Source organism: Mastomys coucha, unplaced genomic scaffold (genome assembly GCF_008632895.1).
Source record: "Mastomys coucha isolate ucsf_1 unplaced genomic scaffold, UCSF_Mcou_1 pScaffold23, whole genome shotgun sequence".
NCBI lineage: Eukaryota > Metazoa > Chordata > Mammalia > Rodentia > Muridae > Mastomys > Mastomys coucha.
Genome location: NW_022196906.1, coordinates 4,216,309 through 4,229,374, shown reverse-complemented (window position 1 = coordinate 4,229,374; position 13,066 = coordinate 4,216,309). Strand labels below are relative to the sequence as shown.

General features: G+C 37.4%; 1 protein-coding gene across 5 annotated transcripts in view; it reads left to right on the top strand.

The window, feature by feature from the left end:
- Cntn5 (contactin 5) overlaps positions 1-13,066 on the top strand; it is a 1,204,186-nt gene that overhangs the window by 1,146,037 nt on the left and 45,083 nt on the right. For all 5 annotated transcript variants that reach the window (XM_031346014.1, XM_031346011.1, XM_031346010.1 and 2 more), the window contains 2 exons: positions 10,705-10,775; positions 11,781-12,015. In XM_031346014.1, the coding sequence (XP_031201874.1) occupies positions 10,705-10,775; positions 11,781-12,015 (306 nt within the window). The remainder of the gene's footprint in view (positions 1-10,704; positions 10,776-11,780; positions 12,016-13,066) is intronic.

The window sequence follows — 13,066 nt, the reverse complement described above, 5'->3', positions numbered from 1 at the left end:
TCTTTCTCATACAAAAGAAGAAAGGAAGGAAGGAAGGGAAGGAGGGAGAGGAAGGGAGAGAGAATTTATTTTTCTGTAGGATATAGATAGATAGATAGATACTTCTAGTCGTCAAAACACTTTTGATAGTCATTGAAAATAATATAACTAATTGGATAGGGTATTCTGGCACCAGAGAACATTGTCAAAGTATGTTATGTACTTGTATCAAGGGATCCACATAAGACTCAGTACTTTGTAAATGAATATACTCCAATAAAATGCTTTACAGCCGGGCAGTGGTGGCACACGCCTTTAATCCTAGCACTTGGGAGGCAAAGGCAGGTGGATTTCTGTGTTTGAGGGCAGCCTGGTCTACAGAGTGAGTTCCAGGACAGCCAGGACTATACAGAGAAACCCTAAAAAACTAAAAAGAAAAACTAAAAAGAAAAAAAAATGCTTTACACCACAAAAAGTATAAATTGATTCAGTCCAATTTCTTGGCATAAGGAGGTCAAACTAGTATAGTAAATGACTATTTTTACTGTGGTGTGCATTTATATTTATGGAGCAATTTCAATTTTCTTACAAGTTTTAATTAGATTATACACAGAGAAAGATAAAAATAGACAACATGTTTAATTAATGAAATATGCTGCTCTCTCAAACTAACATGTAAATTTGGAACATAACAGTGTGAATGTTTTGTTATTTTAAAAATGTCACAAGAGAGATGACTATGGATTAGGAAATGCATCTTTAAAATATGAGATGGTTAAAACAGAAAAGCACAATGATACAATAGTAGCAGCTGTTTCTTTTCTTGAACCTCAACATTCTGCAAGTTACATATTACAACCCTCCAAAGAGCAAGCAGCAGGGAGTTGGAGTAGCTAACCATGTAACATGTCTTTACACATAGTGATATATATGTGCAGTTTGTTGAATTAAGTGAATTTAAATTTTAATTAATATTCTGTTGTGTCATTTACTAACATACTCAACACAGGCAAGGCTGCCTAGGTCTTTCTTATACTTATTTATCACATGAGAAAAATACCATGCTCTAGTCTTCTATTGCTGCAGCAAACACTATGACAAAAAGCAACTTAGCAGGAACAGAAGGGTTTCCTTGTCTTCCCCTTCTAGGTCCCAGTCTGTCATTGGGGACGTCTAGACAGTGGCTTGAAGCAGAAACCCTGAAGGAATGCTGCCTGCCTGTTTGTTTCTGGGCTCACCCACCGTCTAATGCTTAGCTAACTTTCTTAGACATTCCAGGTCCAGAATCAATGAATGGCACCATCCCGGATGGGCTTCCCCCTCTTACAATAATGAATAATCAAATTGATACCACCCAGAGATTCCTATACACCAACCTGATCTAGACAATGTTTCAGTTGAATCTCCTCTGTCAGATTACTGAAAACTGTGTCAAGTTGATAATTAGAGCTGACTGGAACAACCTACTTGATCATAGTATTGCATAAGAGAATACATATGAATATTAATATCTATGCTATTACCACCATCATCACTAACTGTGTTGTTATATTACAAAATGGATATTTAAGCCATGGTGGTCATGCAAAATTCTCTTTTTATATTGATGATATGCTTTCAGCTAAATGCATGTGGGCTCAAAATCTCCCCTGAAAGTCCACTTAGGACCCTCACACACAACCATTACAGTCTTCTTACCTAGTACTGAATATGTAAAGGGAAGTTGATATTATTCCACAAAGTAACATTTTTCCTCTGATTTTTGTAGCAAAAGAAGACTAAAGAAGCAGAGAAAAATCAAGTATTGAATAAGAACTATGCATCAAATTGCTTATTCCAGAAATAGCTCTGTAGCTACCTATCACACTGAATTCTGTCCACTGTTATTTCTTGACTCTGAAATGGAAAATATGACACAAGTTTCTGGCCACACAGGAGAAGTGTATTGTCTGTGCATTTAAGAGATCAATGCTCTTACAGTTAGGAGTATCAGATGCATGTGCTGATGGAAGCCCTCCCCAGATGTATACTGCCTACTTTGTAATACGTGCATAGATAATGTCATCTCTGTGTTCTCTCAATGGTGTTAGATGGTGTCAAGATTTGTCTACATGCTTCTTTTCTACTAAGGTTTGAGCTCTTTGGAGATGTACGAACTGCTAGTGGGTCTAATTCTATTGAGCTTACTCAACCTTCCTTCAGTAATGCCCTCTGCCCTAGAGTGACCATCCCGTACACCTGCTCGTAAAATGTTCTCTGAATGACTTTTATCTCTGCTGCTCTGGTAGCTTAGTGTGAAATGAGGTGTTCTGTATAAAACTCTGAAGTTCAATGTTATGTCTCCATGTGGAAGAAGAAAATACTGAGCTGTCTAGCAGGGTTGTCTTGCTCCTCTACCATTTGCTGTAATAGGAAAATGGCCTGGTCCTATTGGCAGTTGCAGTTCAAGAGAAACCACTTAGACAAGCTAGAGAAGGGACTATGATAGGATGGTTAAGATTGGCTACCCTGTTCCTTGCAAGCCTGTCATTTTCTGTACCTACTCTTACTCCAGCATCTGAGGTTACATGGCTCACTGAAAGTGACAAAAAAAACTTAGTTCATTTTTTGTTGTTGTTGTTTTTGTTTTTGTTTTTTCTTGGAGACACGGTTTCTCTGTGTTGCCCTGGCTGTCCTGGAACTCACTCTGTAGACAAGGCTTGCCTCGAACCCAGAAATCTGCCTGCCTCTGCCTCCCAAGTGCTGGGATTAAAGACTTGCCCCACTGTGACTTAGTTCATTTTTAATTGCAATCTCTTCAGCTGTACTTTGTCTTCAAGCTCCTGAAAAGAAAATATGTTTTTACATTTGCATCCTCAGAGACCCTGTTCATGGCAGCTATTGAGAAAATCCAATTTCAAAAATTAATAGAGGAGACAGAATAAAATCCTATTGTGATAGATATATATTATCCTTCTATAGTAAAAAATAACTAAAACATATAAAAATAGCAACACAATATAAGGTGAGCCTAGATTCGTTTTCTCTGACAGCAAATGGTATTTAATGGAAGTTTGAAAATCATGTGAAATATGCTTTGGCCTTATTAAGTACACAGTGCTCAGATACAGCTGTGTACAAAGTTAGGCCAAGCTGGGAGAGTCTTTAATACTTTAGTCTTCCTCCTCTGTTTTAAAGAAAATATAAAGTATTCTGCTGAAATGGTTGGTAAAATATAAAAGAAAATATTATTAAGTGAACATTACGACTTTCTCCAAGCCAATGAGTAATTTAATTATATTATGTAAAAGAAATGGTCCCCAGTAAGATTAAAATAAGACAGAAATTATAGCAAGCAATAGACCCCTAAAACCCAATCTCAATAATTAGAACAAAGAAAATAACAGTATGCTTCATGGGGCAGAGAGTACTTTTCAATCATAAAACCCCCTAGTCCAGGCAAATCTCTCTAAAATACAATTGAGAAGCATGCCTCTGTTTTAGAAGCAGCTTGCAAATCAATCTGCTGACTCTAATAAATGCCTTTCTAAAGGGAAACTAGTTGTTACCAGTCTGAGTAATTCCATACATGAGTTTCAGGCTTTGTACTAAGTACTCAAACTTCTTTACATGCTTTAGTTATCCCATACAAGCAGTAGTCCTCCAATGGAGCTCTTTCTCCCATTCCACAAATCATAAAGCAGAGCTAGGGAATGTTAACGATTTGTCTACTAAGTAAATGCCAGGGGTGAACGCAAATCTTGCTTCCAAATGGGGCCTCTTGTACACTAGTCTCCACTCAGTACACATTTTTTCTCTGTTTTTAGGAGTATTATTTAATATTTAATTACATGTATATATTAGTGCATGTGTGCATGTACGTGTGTGTGCATGTGTGCATGTGTGCATGTGTGCTATCAAAACCTCTGGAGCTGGAGTGATAGGCAGTTGTGAACCACCAGACATGGATACTGAGAGATGAACTGATGTCCTTTGCAGGAGCAAACAGTGTTAATGATCATGAGCCATCTCTTGGGCCCTCTTCTTGCCATTTCTTTAGTTTGTTTTATACCATATATATCAGGAATTTTGATTCAATGACTACCCATTTTATCCTTTTTCTTCCCTGATCACTCTTACAAATGTAGACTATAGAAGTTAAGGTAGGTGGTATGTACTGAGTCCTCCTTCCTCCTGGGTATTGTGATGACAATTGTTACAAGAAGGTTAAAAACTCAGGAAAGTACTATACTTCCCGAAATATGCTGGCAATTTCTCTTGAGATCAAAATGGGTATATTGCATGGATGTCCAAGTAAATGCTTGCTATGTCAAGACTGAAGGCATAGTTTCTATGACAAAACAAAGCCAAATGCCACAGTGGGTATATGATTTCAAGACCACAGGTTTGACCTTACTCCTTTAATTCCATCATTGGGAGGTGGAGGCAGGTGGATCTCTGTGAGTTTGAGACCAGTCTGGGCAACTGAATTAGGCACAAGACAGCCTACACACACACATACACACACACACACACACACACACACACACACACACACACACACACACAAACCACTGTCTTGGAAAATTAAAAAGAAAAAAGGGAAAAGAACCACAGAAGCAGATATTCTTATATTCAGAAGACAAATGGAATAATGGGACAGAATGCCTGGGACTCAATGCAGATCTTTCTCATGTCCCAAGATGCTCTCACTCTGTCTCCTTGTAAACCTTGTGCCCCACTGAGAAGAACAAAAGCTACTTCTAACTCTTTAGGGAACTCCACTGGTGTTTGGTGTTAATTTGGGAACTTCTGGTTTGGGGACTCTAATTTTTAACCTTTGTACAAACTTAACCTATTTGATAATTACTAATGGGAATGTTTGATTAGAGTAGACTTCAAATCTATTAGAAGAATGTTTTGAAGTGTCCCTCCAAACTCACCTTTTCTGTATAGCTCTCCACTCCCCTGCATGTTTGATTCATACCAGCTGCTGGGATCACCACTCAGCATCTAAATTACAAAGACTTCCCATGGTATCTAGTAAAGCTGTATTATTTAATGAGCCATGTAGTACTTACTGTAAGAGAAATTGGAGACATTCAAGAAGAAAAAAATGTTGTTAAATGATCATGCATTTTCTTTTGTTTAGTTTTTAATTAAGCTGTAGTGATAAAGCGTAACATGTTATTCACGCTGTGTTATTTACCAAGAACCCTGTGATAATCTAGCCTGTTTATACTAAGGCAATACCTTCTACTTAGGCCATTCCATATACTTATAAGGATGATCCCACTATATAAGACAAAAGTGAGAATAGCTTACATTCCAATATGCTCAATATAGCCTGAAACAGCTAAGTACTTGTGACTGGTGTATAAAGTCTCAACTAGATCATGTGTCCATGAAGAATGATTGCTCAGAAGTAAGTGCAGGAGCTGGGGAGTGTAACTGTTCAGCGGGTGTACAAACTTGATTCCCGGCGTTAACATGTTCATGACATTTATCAGTAGCTGACTGAGGGAGAAAACTGCCTCCATGCTTATTTCTAAATCAGGTTCTCACTAATTACACTGAAAATAATACATTTGATTTCTTAAAATATGTATTTCTCTGAAAGCATCTATGAGATTTTAATTTTATGGATTTCATGCTTCTAACAAGAATTAGAGAACCTTCATACCAGAAAAGCTCTGGGAGATTAAGTCAAATGTTTTATGTTATAACGTATTATGAACAAAGACATATAATTAAAATCAGCAAGCTCTACCATGGTACAGCAGAGATAATGACCATGTGTCACCAACTTGACACAAGGAAATGCATGGCCATATAAGCCTTCATATCTGCATATTATTAAGAAATGTAAGGTAAGGAGAATTAGAGAATTCAGACTTAAATTCCAATACCAAAGCCCCAGCCTGGGTTGCAGCTCATGAGACTTCCCAGTTCTGTCTATTGTATCTATCAGGCTTTTCAAAATCCACACATATGCATTATCAAAACACTGTCGGTCATCGGCCCCTTCTGGTGCTATGTATGTCTCATTAAAAATGAAGAGAGAGTGAAGCAGAGACGATCTTAGTTCTTTACACTGACTATTTGACAATAGACTAACTCGTCTCAAAATATTATGTTGAGTAGCTTGATTTCAAAGAATAGCTTGCCAAACATAGGTTATTTATGGGGTAATTCAACCTAGAAATTATTCTTACATCAATGTGTTGATTTAGAAAAAGTTTTATTTTGCTTTTGCAATCATTGGAAACTTCAAATTTTCCCCATTTCTTGTCTTTCAGTAATTTATTTTTTTAATTCACCTTATATCCCTATAACAGCGCCCCCCTTCTCCTCCCAGTCCCACCCTTACAAATCCCTCTCCCAGTGCCCTCAGAGAAGGGGAAGCCTCTCTTGGGTAACCCCTCACACTGAGGCATCTAGTCCCACTGAAGCCCAACCAGGCAGTCCAGGGACAGGGAAGGGTATCCAGCGGCAGGAAACAGAGTCAGAGATAGCCCCCACTCCTTTTGTTAGGAGACCCATATAAAGAACCAAGCTGCACAACTGCTACAAACATGTATGGGATCTAGGTCCAGTCCCTGCATGCTCCCTGCTTGGTGACTCATGCTCTGTGAGCCTCCATGGTCCCAGGTTAGTTAGTCTTGAGTTGGGGCAGTCATTGGTTGGTTAGTCTTGAGCTGGGGCAGTCGTTGGTTGGTTAGTTTTGAGTTGGAGCAGTCATTGATTGGTTAGTCTTGAGCTGGGGCAGTCATTGGTTGGTTAGTCTTGAGCTGGGGCAGTCGTTGGTTAGTTGTTCTCTCTGTCTCTCCTCTATCTTTATCTCTGCGTAATTTGTAAAGAACATGAATTTTGGGTTGAAGGTTTTGTAGGTGGATTGCAGTCCTTCTCCCTCCTCTGGAAGTCCTGACTACTTCAGTCTCTATGTCCTCCTCTGATAGGAATATCAGTTTGAGTCTGGTTACCTCACTTGGGATAATATTCTCAAGTAAGACCCATTTACCTGCACATTTTATGTTGTCTTTGTTTTTAATAGCTAAGCAGTATTATTATATTGTATAGATGTAACACATTTTCTTTATCCATTTTTTAGCTGAAGGACATTTAATTTGTTTCTAGTTCCTGACTGTTACAGATAAAGCTGCTATGAACAATCCTACAATATAGTGGAGCATCTTTTGGGTATATACCCAGGGATGGTATAGTTGGGGCTTGAGGGAGAACTATTCCCCTTCATGTTTATTTTATGTGTCTAATGCTTGGGGAGGCCAGAAGAGGGCAATAGATTTCCTGCACCTGAATTTACTATATTTAGGAGTTTGCCATGTGGGTGCCAAGCCATGTCTGTAGCCTCATTACTAAGGTCAATACCTCTTGCTTTTTAAACATATTTTTGCTCAGAAAGTTAAAATTTATGAAAAACATAAATGTTTTCTAAAAACTCTACCATGAATATGCTACACAGTGCTCCTTTCAGATTTTCAGGGCATTCAACATTATAGTTCTTTGTACTCAATTCTACACCTTAGATTTCAGTGGGATTCAAGAGAGGCTCACATTGGAACTAATAGTTCACTGAACACCTGCTGCCCAGAGCCTCTGAGCAGCCTGTCATTGCAAGGACTGAACAGAACAGAGAAAGATCATCCCATGTTGAGACTTTGCACAGAAATATGAGTTCTTAGTGACTTTTTTCAAAGAAGAGAATTCAAACAAATTTTAAGATATAAACTTAGGTCAATGATATAGACAAACAACTTGCCCTAAAAATATTAGAACAGTGTTATTGTGTTGTGTTGTTATTTTGATATATATAGTTGGGATAAATGTAAAATGTATACTTAGTGTATATGTATTCACTTTCTTTTTTTCTTTTTTCTTAAATTATTTTGTTTATTTATTTATTTATTTATTTATTATCCAAATGTCCCCCCCTTCTGGGTCCCACTCCCAGAATTCTTCACCCCATCTGTTGCCTCTGAGAGGGTGTTCCCTGACCCACAGACCCATCCATACCTCTCACCTGCCCACCCAATCCCACCTCATACTCCCCCTACCCTAGCATCCCCTCTTCCACTGGGGCATCAAGTCCCTACAGGATTAGCCATATCCTATCCCACTGAGGCCAGACAAGGCAGTCCTCTACTACAGATGATCTGGAGGTCACGGTATGCTCTTTGGTTCCTGGCTTAGTCTCTGGGAGTTCCCAGGGGTCTGGGTTACCTGATACAGTTAGTTTTATGGGTTTGCCATCCCCTTCAGCTTCTTCGGTCCTTCCCCAGACTCTTCCATAGGGGTCCCTGACCTCAGTCCAATGGTTGGCTATATCTACATCTGTCTCAGTCAGCTGCTGGTAGAACTTCTCAGAGGACAGCCATGCTAGGCTCCTGTCTGCAAGCACAACATAGTATCAGTAATAGTGTATTCAATTTCTAATTAAACAAGTGTTTTTTAAAAAAAAATCACAATGCCTGGTTATTAAAAAACTGTATGAAATTTTCTATTTCTTTAAGTAGGCATTATCTGATGGTCATGCTACACAGAACTCTGAAATTAGCCAGGAACATGACACTTGGGAATTCTTTTGTTTTCCTTTCTACTGTTGTGATAAAACATCATAAGCAAAATCAACTTAGAGAGGAAAGAGTTTATCTCAATTTATACTTGCAGTCCATCATGAATGGAAATTAAAAATTAAAACAGAAGATATGGGGAATGCTGATCATTGGATTTCTCTCCTGATGTGCTCAACTTGCTTTCTTAGACAAGCCAGCACAACCTGCCAGGATTAGCTCACACACAGTGAGCTGCCCCTACCCTATATCAATAGTATTCAAGATAATACCCCACAGGCTTGTCTACAGGCCAATCTGATGGAAGCATTTTCTCAATTGAATATCTGCTTCTCAAATGACTTTCGCTTGAATGGAGGAGACACGAAACTAACCGGCACAGGCATGCATGTGTTGATTTTACAAGTACCCCTACTGTAAGCCTCACATATACTGTTGCCAACAAAGTAAACAAATTTAAAGTCACAGTCAATGTCAGACTGATTGTCTTAGGAAAAGTGCCATAGCATATGGGTACACCTCAGGTTTTGATAGTAGCAATATTATAATTCCCAATAACCTGCCCACTGAGGAGCACACCATTCTCTGACTGACAATTCTAAATCCATGATCACAAAAATTATCCTGTCTAAACTCAGTGAATCTCAGAAAGAAAAATAATATTTAAAAAGTAATTGTAGGAAGAAGGATTCGGAGGGGTAAGCAACAAACCAGAGTACATGGGATTATAGTAATCAGAATGAACCATATGCATGTTGCATGTATAAAACTGTCCAAGAAAAAATTCAATACAAGCTTTTAGAAATTCATGTTAATGTGATTTCCTTGCTTTTTATATTAACTAGGACATACTAAGTATTGTCTGAATACTTTCTTTTCTTCTTCGTTGAATCCCGTGTACTCTTACACCAAGATAAAAGCAAATTTCAGATACTTCTGAAGGAATCCATGGCAATGAACTCTGTAGGTGAATAACATATAGAATGAATGTGGCTGTCAAAGAAAATCATGGACAGCTGCTGAACTTTGTATAGTCTAGTACTAGTAATGTTTGCAAGTACTTGAACGAGAAAAGAATTATGTCTTAGGAGAAAGAGCCCAAGGCCAACCAGCCCAAGCCTGGTTGCACAAAAGTTATTGATTTTAGTGTAGATCATTATATATTCACAGGCTTTTCTTACCTACTTTCCTAGTCCAAGAATTCTTTATTTTACTTTTCTATACTACAAAATATTGGGCTTCAGGTTCTTCATAGTATATATAAAATGTGGTATAAATTGTATACTAGTAATCAATAGATTTTCATTCCAACAAGTAATATATAGTAGTAGATATATTGTTTATGTGTATATCAATATTATCTTAAGTACATGCTGGTATACAAAGGCAAGACTGAGGTGTAAAATTGCCAATGCAGGTACAAAGCCTGGAAATGATTTCTTTTAATAGTTTTCTTCATTTAACTGCCCTTCATTGGAACATATTCTCATTCAGCTGTAGATTTTGTAGTTTGGTGCAGTGAAGGGGAAATTTATTCCTCTGACACATTTATTCTTCTAATCATTATTCATTTGTAGAGCTTGTACCAAGTGAGTCTGTATTTGCAGTGGCGGAAAGATTGATATTGACAGGTGTTTTTAATGTTTATCCATTTAAGTACATTCTCGCACAGTAGGATTGTGGGTATGTTTTTTTTTTCCTTAAACTGGAGCTCCCTGAGATAATGCTTCTATGGACTTAGAGATTTCTGCAGAACCTTTGCAGATGCAGGGATGATAAGAAGAAATAAAACAGTGGCAAAGAGAAGAAGTGAGAGTCATTTAAATGGTGAAATTTACTCAATCGTTAGTAAATAGCCTTAGTTCTGGTGTTAGTTATGATTTATTTATATTATATATTATAGATATCAAGTAAATATATAATATATAATAAGTATTATCAATATCAATTGGACATATATGTATCATCAAGCTGTCCCAGAAAGCAAGGTATATATCATATATTTTGCCTCAATATTAATATGATAAATCTATCTTAAAGCAGATGTTTGACTTATTTACAAGTTCTACCAAATTTAAGTTGTATGATAATGGGGCGAGGTTAAGGAATTGCACATGTATTCATTCTCTTCAGCCTCCATGCATTTTATCCACAGTTCCAAAGATGGCACCCAGCAACGTGAGTGGAAGAAGTGGAAGAAGGCATGAGTTGGTCATTGCCTGGGAGGTAAAAATAACGTCTCTACAAATATCAGAATGGGTTGTTTGCTTAAAAATTAAGGCTATGCATGGAGAACATGTCCTAGATGTTTCTATCTGAGTGAGAAGCAGTATGAGGATCCACTATTCAGATGAATATGGCCCAGGTAAATCCCTCTCATCCTTACCCCAGGCCCATTCCTTTCATAACTAAAACTTTTTCCAGTTTATCTGCCAGGGTACTTATTTCCCTACATCTGATATTCCCCTACAATAGACGTCAGTCTATTGATCCTCTTCTATGAACTTCATTTAATAGATTTTATCTCTCTCTCTTTTTTTTTTTACTCAGAACATAGTTTTTCTTTAAATTAGAAGTCAAGCTAAAAAAAAGTTGCTTAGCACATAATTCCTGACTATCTACAATGCACTGTACACTCTGCTACTCAGTGGCTGGTGACTTCACACAACTGGCTTGTCAATACATTTACTCTGATCTGTAATATACCATTGAAACTTTTAAGTAAGTTTACATGTAAGCCATGTCAGTTCAGGGTAGATGTTTCTTTCTTTGTTTTTTGCTATTACAAAAACACAGACTCTAAAGAAAAGAACACTGAAGAAATGTCCTACATTAACCTCTCTTTGATTTAATCTGCAGACCACTCTGCAGAGTATTAACTAGAGATGCCAGGCTTGCATCCTAATCATGACAGCTTTCTCTGGCATGCTCAGGTTTACAATAGAGTCCACAGATCTTCAGCTAATATACACGACTAATTGGAGCACATTTATTTCACTTCATCAGCTTCCAATACTTTTGTGCGTTTCCTTAGATACCAACAGATAAAATTCCATTTTTTATCTTGTATCTCTAAAGCCAGAGTATATGTGTTCTCTTAGCTTTCAATCCATTAAGAAGTTCTGAGACTTTTTTCATAGTTCTCTATGGCTTTGCAAAGCTCAGCACTAAGAGGAGAGCATTGCTCAGCCAGGTGTTTTGTGTATTATTAACCTTGTTATCCTTCTTTAGCCAGTATCAGAAGAGTTTCAGAATGGGGAAGGCTTCGGCTACATAGTGGCATTCAGACCCAATGGAACACGTGGCTGGAAGGAGAAAATGGTTACATCTTCTGACGCTTCCAAGTTCATTTACCGAGATGAAAGTGTCCCTCCTCTCACACCCTTTGAGGTCAAAGTTGGTGTTTATAATAATAAAGGTGATGGACCTTTCAGCCAGATTGTAGTCATCTGTTCAGCTGAGGGAGGTCAGTGTCTTTACCCTGCCCTTTTATATGTCAATATTGTATTTTGTCATTTAGTGAGACATTGTGTGCATGTTTTGGAAAATACCAGTTAGCCAAAGATTGAAAATCTCACTCATAATCCCATTATACTTGTTAGATATAGTTAATGAGACTTTTCCCAAATTCATCTTTTTTAAAAATTTACTCTGAATATGTTGATTTATGTTCTTTGTTCACTAGTAATATATAACCAGCATGTTCCATTAAGTGGATAACATCAGTAACCTATAGACTATGTTATTTTCTCTGGTTACTTTAACGTGTGTGTGTGTGTGTGTGTGTGTATTCTTGAACAAACAGAACTAAAAAGAAAGTGAAACTAAAGAACAGATAAGCAAAGGAATCTGCCAAAGATTAAGCATTTCTTAATTAAATCTCAAGTATTAAATGCACATCTCTCCATTAGTCCTTGATTTTTCTATAGCACATGGTCATGACATGCATGAGCTCATTCTATTCTTACATACCTACATGGGGTAGAATCTAGAGATTAAGTGTGCTCACTTTCCAAAAGAATGAACTGAAAACCAGCAACTCTTTATAGGTATTGTAGCTAAACCACAAAAACAACTTCTGCTATCAAGATCCTGATTCTCTTTAAGCTTAAATACAAAAGTGCAATCTTCTGAGGGAGAAAGAGAGGGAGATCTTAGCTTTCTCCCTACTCCTATTCAGAGGGAGATTTCAACAGAACTGCTAAAGTAAAAAAATAAGAATAATTCGAAATAATATTGCACAAAGGCAACAGCTCTTTGACCTTTCAAATAAGCAAGGTCAACATTAACTGAGCCTGGTGCTTCATTCATGCCCACATGAATAGCTCATAAGAATTTCTAATAGGTTTGGTACTGGGAGCTTCATGGGAAGAAATAAATAAGGTCATTTGAATGTAGAAAAACAAAGGGAGCACTTAATTTATATAAGATACACTTTCAAATAAAAGCTGCCGTGTATCTTTGTAATTCTGAGCCAAACTGTGAAGCTGAGCAAAACTTTATCCTAAGAAAACAAC